The 11,253-nt window shown below is 35.5% G+C and overlaps 2 protein-coding genes across 2 annotated transcripts; both read right to left on the bottom strand.

Moving 5' to 3' along the window:
• Positions 1 to 288: 288 nt before the first annotated feature.
• Positions 289 to 1,101, bottom strand: LOC146925786 (uncharacterized). Its single transcript, XM_085758240.1, has 2 exons — positions 900 to 1,101; positions 289 to 812 (listed from the first exon to the last, which is right to left on the bottom strand). The coding sequence occupies exons 1-2, from the start codon at positions 1,048 to 1,050 to the stop codon at positions 451 to 453; spliced, it is 513 nt and encodes a 170-aa protein (XP_085614366.1). The 5' UTR covers positions 1,051 to 1,101; the 3' UTR covers positions 289 to 450.
• A 3,045-nt stretch (positions 1,102 to 4,146) lies between these two features.
• Positions 4,147 to 4,822, bottom strand: LOC146925787 (uncharacterized). The gene is made up of 2 exons (XM_085758241.1): positions 4,604 to 4,822; positions 4,147 to 4,507 (listed from the first exon to the last, which is right to left on the bottom strand). Exons 1-2 carry the CDS (start codon positions 4,764 to 4,766, stop codon positions 4,284 to 4,286), a joined length of 387 nt encoding a protein of 128 aa, XP_085614367.1. The 5' UTR covers positions 4,767 to 4,822; the 3' UTR covers positions 4,147 to 4,283.
• Between the last annotated feature and the right edge of the window lie 6,431 nt (positions 4,823 to 11,253).

An 11,253-nucleotide genomic window follows, 5' to 3' on the forward strand; every position in this document is an offset into this window, starting at 1 on the left:
TATATCATTATGTGTATCATTTTTAGTTTGTAAGCTCCTAGCCTTTCCTTGTACCGTACATCTGCCTTGTATATATACTGTATACATGCATCATATGAGAAATGAAAAATTAAGACCTTAACTTAACTTCTTCTTGAGTCCATGGTAGAAAATTTGACATTGATAAAATATTTTCTCTTTCCAAAAGAAGTAATATTAGCTTGTTTAACATTGATGAAATAGTAATATTAGCTTGTTTCTATTCTTATCACATTTCCAAATGATATTACGGATACAAATGACACAAACTAATCAAGAAGAAAACATATATTAATTGTGGCCAAAATATACATTTAGTAGTAGCAAAGTCTAAGAGAGGATTAATATAGGCCTAAAGAGAAGCAACTAAACGTGATACTTCTTTTTGTGAAACATCTAAACATATACTTGATTAGTGGAAGTAAAACGTGATCAAAGCAAAAACATCAAACATAAAATAAATGTTGGGACACAAACATTAAGGTTATTGTGTCCATAATTGTGACCGTGATTGGCGACTGCACCACCAACCACTCCACCAGCAACACCGCCAGCCACTCCACCGCCGATAATTCCTGCAGCTGCTCCACCTGACCTTCCCCTACCAATTCCTCCTCCTCTTCCTCCTCCTCCTCCAATTCCATTTCCATGGCCACCTGAACTTCCATGACCTCCTCCTCCCTTTCTTATAGTAACAGACAGTTCATGTTTGTGTTCATTTTGACTTTCTATGAGCACATCTTTGTGGTTCAACCTTGTAGATGCCTCAATATTTCCATTTCCATCTAAGTTCCCTATAATTTGAATGATACAAGTTATAAGACCAAAAGTGAAAAAAGAAAAAGTAGGCTTAGAAATTTACAAGTGTGTAGAAATTGTACCATTAAAGCCTTGAACTTGTTCATTGCTTTGCATTAAGCTTCTGGCTTCATCTTCATTTGAAATGGCTTGAGCACATGAATTGATCAGTAGGAACAAAAATAAAACCATTGAAATCTTCATCTTGATATGCTTCATTTGAACTGTAGTCATATTGGTAGGGTAAAGGGTTATATAAAGACTTTAATTGAAGGGTGAGAATAAGAACGTTAAGTGTGGGGGAAAGTAATTTAATGTGGTTCCCAAAAATGGTATACTAAAACGAGGCTAAACATAAGACATAGTTTGGGATACTTATAAAGACATTTTTGTCATTAGAAGGAGATGGAAATAAGTCATTCTGACTTACGCACATGCTCACGTGATGGATTTGGATTCTCTCCATTGAAAATTCTCTCAAGTTTTCTCATGTGGAATCTCAACCATCAATCATGAGAGAGAAAGTGAAAATTAAATTATAATGAAAAGTGGTTGTTGTATTTTAATGGTGGAGATTGAAAATGGAGAAAACTTGAGAAAATTTTCAATGGAGAGGATCCAAATCCCTCACGTGATAACCATACTATAAACGTGAGTAATGAAGCTCTCAACATGCACATAAAATGACATATTCTTTGGTACATTATAGTAAAGCAATGACTACCCTGTTTCAAGTTTCAACTACCAACAATGATGATATTTATGTATGTGAAGATTTCTTGCAAATAATTTTGTACAAATATATCTCTATTTGTTTGTTCCAAGTTCTAACTAAGATTATTATTATTGGAACAAACTTAATTGCGATATAAACATGTATAGATCGAACCATAAATCTATGATATATATGCTGAAATATTAATTAAGAATTCAATTCAACGAATATACATACCTCAACCGCAAATAATCTCATAAGGGAAGGGAACAAACTTGAAGGAAATGAATTTTTAATAAAAGGGGGAACACACGAAATTTGTTTATCCACTTCGGTCCAAAACTGGCCTAGTCTGGGGAGAGAGCAGCCCTCTGTTCCACATGAGTAACTTTACAAAAGAGATATCAATGGGTTACAAGAATAAGTCTCCTGCTTAATTCTACCCAAAGTTCCAATCTCTTCCCATGACCAAGAGACTCAATTCTAAACCTAGTCTAAAACAAGGTCTAGTTTTATTGTTGACTTCTAAACCTTCCAAGTTGTATCACACTAAAGATACGTTTTTTTTTTTCTCCGTGAAAGAATTTTTGCATCAAAAATATAATATTCCCTTTCAAAATATATTTGTATCAAATCGTCCTTCATACGGTACAAAAATATATTTGTCCATAAATATATTTTCAGCATAAAATATATTTGAAACAAATCTTTTATATTATTAGCAACTATATTCTCCATCCATCAAATTTTGAGTCATAGTACAACAGACACGGAAATTAACATTCACATATAAATACATATGTTACACTTTTATCATTTATTTACAAAAAAACTTTGTCGTGCCAATCTATGTATATGATAATAAGCAATGAATAAATATGTGCGTGCCTCAAAAAAGAGTTCTGTATAATTCAAAACGGGGTTAACAGCTTAAATTGACCTTGTAATATATACTACGTTTGAAAAATGATCCTGTAAAATAAAAAACAAATATTTTAGTCTTGTAATTTGATATTTTTCTTATTTTTGACCTTATAATATAGACGTAGTCCAAAAAAGTGATCTAAAGGTTGAATTTAAAATATTTGAACAAATTAATTATAATACTCCCTAATTATAAGCACTTATTTAAGGAAAAAAATTCATGTTTCTAAATATAAGTTCTTGTACAAATTACTAGGTACATATTTTTTCCTAAACATACTCCTAATATTAATAGTTCTAATTTGTTTTAAAATATGAAAAGTCAAATTAAATACAAAAATAAACAAATGAAAATTTAGTAATATTCACATATGAAATAGACAAATTAACTACGTTACCAACTTTTTTAATATGTGTGAATTTGGTTAAACAAGCTTATAGTAAGGAACCGAGGGTGTAATTAACAACGTATAACTTTTTTTTTTTTAAAGAAGCAACAACGTATAACTTGGTATGTGTGTAGGTAAAAAAAACACAAATGTACAGTTCAAAATCTTGGAGCTTTTTCTTGACAACACAAACGTATAACTTGTTATATTCCGTTGATGTCTTTTTCGAATGTACTTCGTTCTGCGTTCTTTACCACTCCTGCCACATGTTGAGTGGTATTGTTGCCAAGATTTTGAAAGTTACTATTTGGTGCTTCGATATAACGTTAATCCATGTCGTTCTTTTGCCAAGACATGGAAATCCTATCGTGTAACCAAACATAGGCTTCTTATGCGAACAAGGTAATTGACCTTTCATTAACATCTTTTGCAAATTGTTTTGGTACATAAGTGTTGTTGCAAACATGTGACAATGTTTAAAACAAAAGACATCGATCCATTACGTTCACAAACCAGAGACTCCTAGTAAACTTGTTTAACTCGATGACCTAAACTAATTTAATTCCTATTTTATTTGAATTTGTTTAATTCAAGATTCAACCCGAGCAAACATGAGTTTTTTTGGTTTGGATAATGAATTTATGAGACAAACCTATGAACCCAATCCGGTAAAACAAAATTGATTATGTATTATAAGATTTCTATGTGTTTATCTATAATTGCTTCAATTTACTTCAAATGTTATAATTTTTGGAATTTTTTTTTTCCAAAAATTATGTTCAATATCCCTATTTGAACCACTAGTTCATCAACACGATTGAGTTGGTTCAATTTTGATCGAGAGACATTTTTTTAACCAAAACAAACTCAACCTGGCCGGTGAGCAATCCTACACTCCGTGCAACTAGTTCTATCATTTTCATACTTATTTATTTACTTGTAAAAAACATATAATGGATTCGCTGTCAAATTCAAATTAAGAAACTGATGATAATCAACACATATTTTGGGTTTTTTTTTTTTTTTTTTTTGGGATGGTGGAGTCCATATGAAATAGTTTATCTTTTTAAAAGAAAGTAAAATTAACTTGTTTATGGTCCTTTACTGCGAGTAAATAACCAATGGTTCTCTCTAGAATTTTAAACACGCAAATCGCAAGTTCTTTTTGTATCTAGTTAGCACTAGTTAGAGTACTATATACTCTACGTAAGTGTTCCGATTCTTTTTCTGAGCAACATGCAAAGATTCATACTACATTTCCAAATGATATTATAGATGACATTTGCAAATGACACAAACCAATCAACACAAGAAAACATGATATTAATTGTGGCCAAAATATATAGTATTTAGTAGCAATAAAGACTAAGAGGATTAATGTAGGCCTAAATAGAAGCAACTAAAGATGAAACTTAACTAGTGGAAGTGAAACAATGTGTCTAAAGCCAAAAGCTCATACATAAAATCAATGTTGAGACACAAAAATGAGGCACTGCAGATAATGTTGTTGCAGAATTATCAGTGACATCGTATCCACCATTGTATCCACCGTTGTTCCCACCATTGGCGATTGTGCCGCCTATAACACCACCGATAATTCCACCTGCCACTGCTCCTCCAAATCCTCCTCCTCCCTTTCTTCCTCCTCCTCCCTTTCCTGCTCCTCCAAAACCACCTCCCTTTCCTGCTCCTCCAAAACCTCCTCCCTTCCCTGCTCCTCCAAATCCACCTCCTCCCCTTCCACTTCCTCCAAATCCACCTCCTCCCCTTCCACCTCCTCCAAATCCACCTCCTCCCTTTCTTATAGTATGTGATAGTTCATGTTTGTGATCATTCCGACTTTCCACGAAGCCATCGTTGTGGTTCAAAGCTTGAGCACTTGAGATCATCAGTAGGAACAGTACAGAAAGTATTAGCTTCATGCTAGGCCTAAGGGATTCTTTGCAACTAATTGGAATCACTTGTTTGCTTTAAACAATGTCCAACACAGAACCTGAAAAATAGATTTTGAACTTTAGTCATTGGTAGGATTTAAGATTTAGGGTTTAGGGTTTAGCAAAAGGAGATATATAAAGGGTGAGACGAGAACTGAGAATCTAAAGTGGACCCCTAAAACTGGTCCAATTAATGACAACCTATTACAACAATGGATTAGCAAATCAACTTGATATTAAAATTAATATTAAGAATTGAACATGTTGAAACATCAATCATAAATAAGGCATTCTGACTTAGGCACATTAATGAACAAACAAAGTAACAAACCCTAAATTTGATAGCGATATATAGGATAAACGATGACATGCTGAAATTAATATTAAGAATTCAATATGTATGTATATACCTGAAAAGTGAGAAACTTGAAACAAAGTGAAGAATTGTGAATAACAAGCAAACCGCGATTATTATAGCTCTCAATATCGACTGACTCTTTTGGTTTCCTATGTGTTGCTCTTAAGTAGGGTTGAGGTATTTAAACAACTAAGGCAAGTTTGTTAATAAACAACTTCGTAGCACCATCCATTAAAGAATATCTAGTAAGATATACGCATAGGGCAAGTTTGTTATATTATTTTTTAAATAATAATATAACAAATAAACAACTTCGTAGCACCTTCCATTAAGTATATCTATTAGGAGTTAGATTTTATTTCCCCCTTTTATCTTGTTGTTTATCCTTTAGTTAATAGTCTAGTTTTTTATTTTATTTTTTAAATGTTAACAAGTGCCCTAAGGTAACTTGATAAAAAAAATTAAGGTCAAATGCATCCAAAGGTCCTTTAAGTTTTCCGTTTTTCTTAAGTTGGTTCTTTAAGTTTCAAAAGTCCCAAATAGGTCCTTTTAGTTTCTGAAACCTTTCAAAGTCATACTGTCCGTCAGTCTCCATTTAAAACAAGATAACGTGGCAGTTAATTTGACATCTTTATGGCACAGTTTTACTTTCATCTTTATATTAATTTGCAGCAAATGGGACTGGTACACGGTTTGAGTCATTATGTGATGAAAGTTTCATTATGTGATTAAACACATCAAATTTCGTATGGGAAAACCTTAAAAGCACTGTTATAGTTATTGTGTGTTCTACTCTTTGTACCTAATATTATACTTGCTTTGCAACTAATGTTTAATTTGACATCTTTATAGCAATTCAAACGCTAACTATATGACTTTGAAACGTTTGAGATACTAAAAGGACTTATTTGAGACTTTTGAAACTTAAAGGACCAACTTGGGAAAAACGAAAAACTTAAAGGACCTTTGGATGCATTTGACCAAAATTTAAAGTGGAAGGTTTATCTTGAAAATTGTATATTCAATCCATTAAAATTTAAAACATTAAAAAGTATTTTTTTTCACTATATAATTTATCAATTATTTCCTTTTTTGAATCCTTAACAAGTATCCTTAAGGCACTTGTTTGCAAAAATATTTTTTTTACAAAGTTAATAATCTAGTTGAGTACTAGTGTCTATCTTACTTTCTCCGTTTTTCTACCAGCCTTTTTAGAATTTCATCCCTACATAATTATTGTTAGAATGGCCAGCTATTCTATGCAAACAAATTTAAACCATTATTTTATATTGTATAACTTCAACAAAAGGCGAAGTGGGTCTACCTTGGAGGTGAAAGTTGGAGATCATATCATACCCCAAGTTCCACGGTTTAAATATCTTGGGTCCATAGTACAAAATGACGGAGAAATAGAAGCTGATGTAAATCATCGTATTCAAGCTGGGTGATTGAAATGGAGAAGAGGGTCAGGTGTTTTGTGCGACAAGAAAGTACCACTTAAGCTGAAAGGAAAGTTCTATCGGATAGCAGTCAGACCGGCAGTGTTGTGCGGTTAAGAGCCAACATGAGAGTAAAGTAAGTGTAGTGGAGATGAGGATGAAGGTGAGAAAAACACAAGAAGGGGGGTTGAATTGTGTTTTGAAAAATTCTTCGTTTCTCCTAAAAACTGAACACACTGATCAGAAGCTAGGTGAGACAGCTTCTGAAGTGATAATCAGAATCTAAATGTAGCGGAATAAAACAGAGAGAGAGAAGAAGAACGACACAAAGCAATTATACTGGTTCCTTCCACAATCCGGAAGTAGTCCAGTCCCCCTTGCACTTCCAAGGAGATTTCACTATGAGTAATATCTGATTACAAATGCTCAAGCACACAAGCAAGAGACTTCCAATGCTCAAGCACACAAGCAAGAGACTTCCTTTGCTCAAGAACACAATCAAGAGACTTCCTGCTCAAGCACAACTGCAAGAGACTTCCTAACTAAACAAAATTACACAGAAAATTGTTTAAGGTTGAACACTTGATATACAATCAGAGGTGCTCACAATACAAATCAGATACAGACTCAATGGACTTAAGAATTTCTAAGATAAGACTTTGAGACACAGAAATTCTAAGTGAATGCAGAACAATTTCAGCAGAGGTTTGGTACTTGTGAAAATCTTGTGAGTCTTTCGTTCAGCGTTCTTGCATTACCAATTCTCTAGGTCTTCACTCCTTTATATAGAGGTGTGAAAGAGACGTTGTGAAATTGCCAGCACACCAAAGAGTCGTTATTGAAGCTTGATCTTTCACCAATGATCTTTTGCCTGATTTGGTTGTTGTCCTATGAAGAACCAATTTGAAATCCATTCCTTATCCAAAGGAACATATATGCAGGCGAGACCGTATTCTGGAGCTGTTTTCTTGTCTTGTAGCGGGGACACAAAACAGAGTAGTGGAGAACGTGGTTGTACAATTCGTACAAAGTACAATGTCAACGCTTTCGTCCAAATTGCAAGCACACGCCTTCAAACACCTTTGAAATGACCGTTGCAAAATTCCACTAATCCTTTGTTTGTGTTTTCGAATCCAATAGACAGCTTTTGCATTGATAATTCTTCAATTCTTGAATCTTTTGCAAATCCAGTTGAGATTCAGCTTCTGGTGAAATAGCTTCTGATGAGGCAGCTTCTGATGATGCAGCTTCTGATGATATGACTTCTGCAGCTTCTGATGACGCAGCTTCTGATGATGTGGCTTCTGGACCTCTTGTCTTCAGAAGCACTATTCTTCAGGAGCAGCTTACTTCAGGAGCGCTATTTCTTCAGGAGCAGCTTGACTTCAGGAGCGCTTTGCCTTCAGAATCATCTAAGCTTCATTTTCTTTTGCTCTTTATTTGCTCATTCAGAACCAATGATGATGTAACTTTATAATTATGGTCCTGTACACTTGAACAAATATTAGCTAGTCCAATTTACAATTTTTAATACCTTGTTATCATCAAAACTCTTTAAGGTTCATTGTTAAACACATTTTGTTCCAACAATCTCCCCCTTTTTGATGATGACAAACAATAGTATTTAAAAATTGATCAATTGTTGTTAATCTAATTAACAAGTTGACCTTGGGGTTCTGAGGTTTGTAAGCTCAGAGTCTGAGGTTTGTAAGCTCTAACTCCCCCTGAGTCTGATAGTATTTAAGGTGAGGTTTGTAAGCTCCCCCTAAGTTCTATCCAGGTTAATTAAATTCATTTTTCGCACAATAAAAAATATCAGAGCTTAAAAACAAAATTGAATCATTGAAAGAATTAACTTATAGATAAGAAGAATGGTTCAATTAATTTTACTTGAATTTTGATACTCCTTCGTTCGTTCATAGCTTATACCAATAAGGTAAAGATGATAGAAGTTTTTCAAAAAATTTCAAATGCCATTAATGGGGCTCAGAGCCTTTAAATACTTGTCACATATACTCCCCCTTTTGTCATTATCAAAAAAGATAAAAAATAAGCATAAAAGACAAAAAGATTTGAGAAAAAACTCAAACAAAAGAGAGTATACAAGAAATTAATCAGATCAAAAATATATGAACATGAAGATCTAAAATATCAGAAGCAGCTAAACAGTCAGAATCAGTAAGCATTCAGAAGCAAAGAGAATTAAAACAGAATGGTTTCAGAAGCAATGACTAGGAATTTAAAACAAACAACAAACAAAAAGAAAAACACAAGGGTGTGCAACTAAGGGTTGGTTTGATGTTGTTTCTTCATCTCCTCCATTTCTTCAATCTTCTTCTGCAACAGTTCTTCAAGCTGTTGTTGCCTCTGGAGAAGAGCATGTTCCCTTTCCTTAGCTTCTTGCTGCTGCTGTGCCATCTGTTTCTTCAGAAGCTTACACAACCTGGCTTCTCTGGTCAAGTAATCCGTTTCAAAGAAGAAAGGCTGGTTTGCCAGGAGCAGTGTAGAACTTCTTACTCTAAGACTCTGATTCAGATTTTCCATTAGCCTTCTGACTGATGCTTGCTTGACTCTGATGCATTTAGCCTTGATTAGGCATGGCAATGGGGCGGGGTGGGGACGGGTTTTACCTTCCCCGTCCCCATACCAGATTCTCAAATACTTACCCGTTACCCTACCCATACCCAACGGGGACGAGAAATTGAATCCCATCCCCGTCCCCGACGGGTTCGGGTATCTCCGCCCCATCCCCGTCCCCGCATTGAATAATTTATTTTAATAAAAAATAGAAGTTTTTTTGCATCCCCAAGAGCAATGTTGTAATATATTATCCAACAATACACTCACTTTAACATTGTTTGATGGAATGATTTAGTTGATCCTTTAAATATCAATGATAGTTTTTATTAATATCACAATTATCAAACAAAATAACATGACATATCAACATAAAGTAATTTTTTACATTTGGGACGGGTTTGGGTATGGGTTCGGGGTGGGTACCTATATACCCGTTACCCGTCCCATACCCGTGTTTTGAAATCGGGGAAAACCCATACCCATACCCAAACCCAGTCAAAACGGGGAAAACCCGTCAAATTGGGTTTGGTTCGGGTGGGTAACCGCGGGTCTGGGTTTTGTTGCCATGCCTAGCCTTGATCTCTTCAATAAGCTCCGCTGCCCGGTTCTGAAGAGATGCCCAGGAGTCTTCATATGCACTTGTGAGATCAATTGTCCTTCTTTGATCCACCAGATTATGCATCTGACTCAGGATTGTGAGAAGCTCAGCATTGATATATCCAGATTCCAGGATGTTTGTGGGTGGATGTTCAAGGGTTTCAAGATCAGAATCACAGATTTCCAAGTCTTGAACAGGGTTAGGAACTGGAATGGTAAAGTGTGTTTGTGTGTTTGAAGATGAAGGCTGGTCAGAGGCAATGTGAGTGGTAGAGGTTGAGGCTTGAACATTGACTAGAGAGATGTCAACATCCATGGGAGTTGGTTCTGGGGAGTGTTCAGGTAAAGGTTGAAATTCAGTTTCAGTTGGTGGTTGTTGTGGTGAAGTTGATGTTTGAGTGTTGAGTTGGGGTTCAATGGTAGCTGTTGGTGATTGTGGGGGTGTTGTGGGTTTATGTGGTTCAGGTGTTTGTTGATGGGGGTTTTCTGAAACAACATTTTCAGAAGCAGCTGCTTCTGGAGTTGCTTCAGAGGCCTTTTCTGAGGATTTGTCTTTGGGTAAGTCACCTGAACAGTGTAGAATAAGATTGTCTAAGACAGAAGTGTCTTCTATTGGTTCAGGTGCTGATGGTGAAGAGGGTGAAATGGGGAGAGAGGTGACTGGAATCTGAATTACCTGATCTGCAGGACCAGCTTCAGAAGAGATCTTCTGTGGACTAGCAGCTTGAGGAACTACTTCTGAAGTTCCCTCTTCTGGAGCATTCTCCATAAATATCATCATTTCTTCATCCTCATTGTCTTCAGTAGATTTACCAGCAATGGCTCTTACTTCAGCCAATTTATCTTTGTAGAACTTATCACAGTCTTCCAATCCCAAAGCCTTGAGCTTTTCATCTCTTTGATGAATGTATTGTGCTTTTTGTTCCTTTCTGTCTGATATAAGATCAGAAGCACGTTCATCTGCCATCCTTTTCATTCTTGGAGTCATCTCAACCATAGGACTCACAAGTTGAAGGGGAGCCTTCTTCTTCTTCAGCTTGGGATCAGCCTCTTCTTTCTCCATTTCTTCAAGAGCTTCCTCCAGCTGCTCTTGAGTGATTACCAAGTCTGCCTTACCTTTTCTTCTCTTCTGAGGAATAGAAGCAGCACCAATCTTCTGCATCTTTCCTTTATAAAAGATCTCAGAGAGCAATCTTCCATAGGGCACTTGTTTCCTTCCTTTGACTGTGCTTTCATTAATAGCCCAGCAGAGATGATCCAATACATATCTTGGAAAGTTTATCTTTTCCAGATTGGTCATGAAATAGATTGCTAGCTTCTGTTGGTTGTTGGGTTGATCAGACCCACCTGCTCTTTGAAAGAAGCAATCGTTGCTGAATTTCACCAACATTCTATTGTGAATCTCCATTTCAGAAGGCTTAGCATCTTTGTTACCACCCAGAAGAGTGCTGTAGTAGTTTTGCAGCAGGACATCATCCTTCTTAACAATTTCTTGAAACCT

This window comes from Medicago sativa, chromosome 4 (genome assembly GCF_051527215.1).
Source record: "Medicago sativa cultivar Bolivia chromosome 4, Bolivia_mono, whole genome shotgun sequence".
In the NCBI taxonomy this organism is placed as follows: domain Eukaryota; kingdom Viridiplantae; phylum Streptophyta; class Magnoliopsida; order Fabales; family Fabaceae; genus Medicago; species Medicago sativa.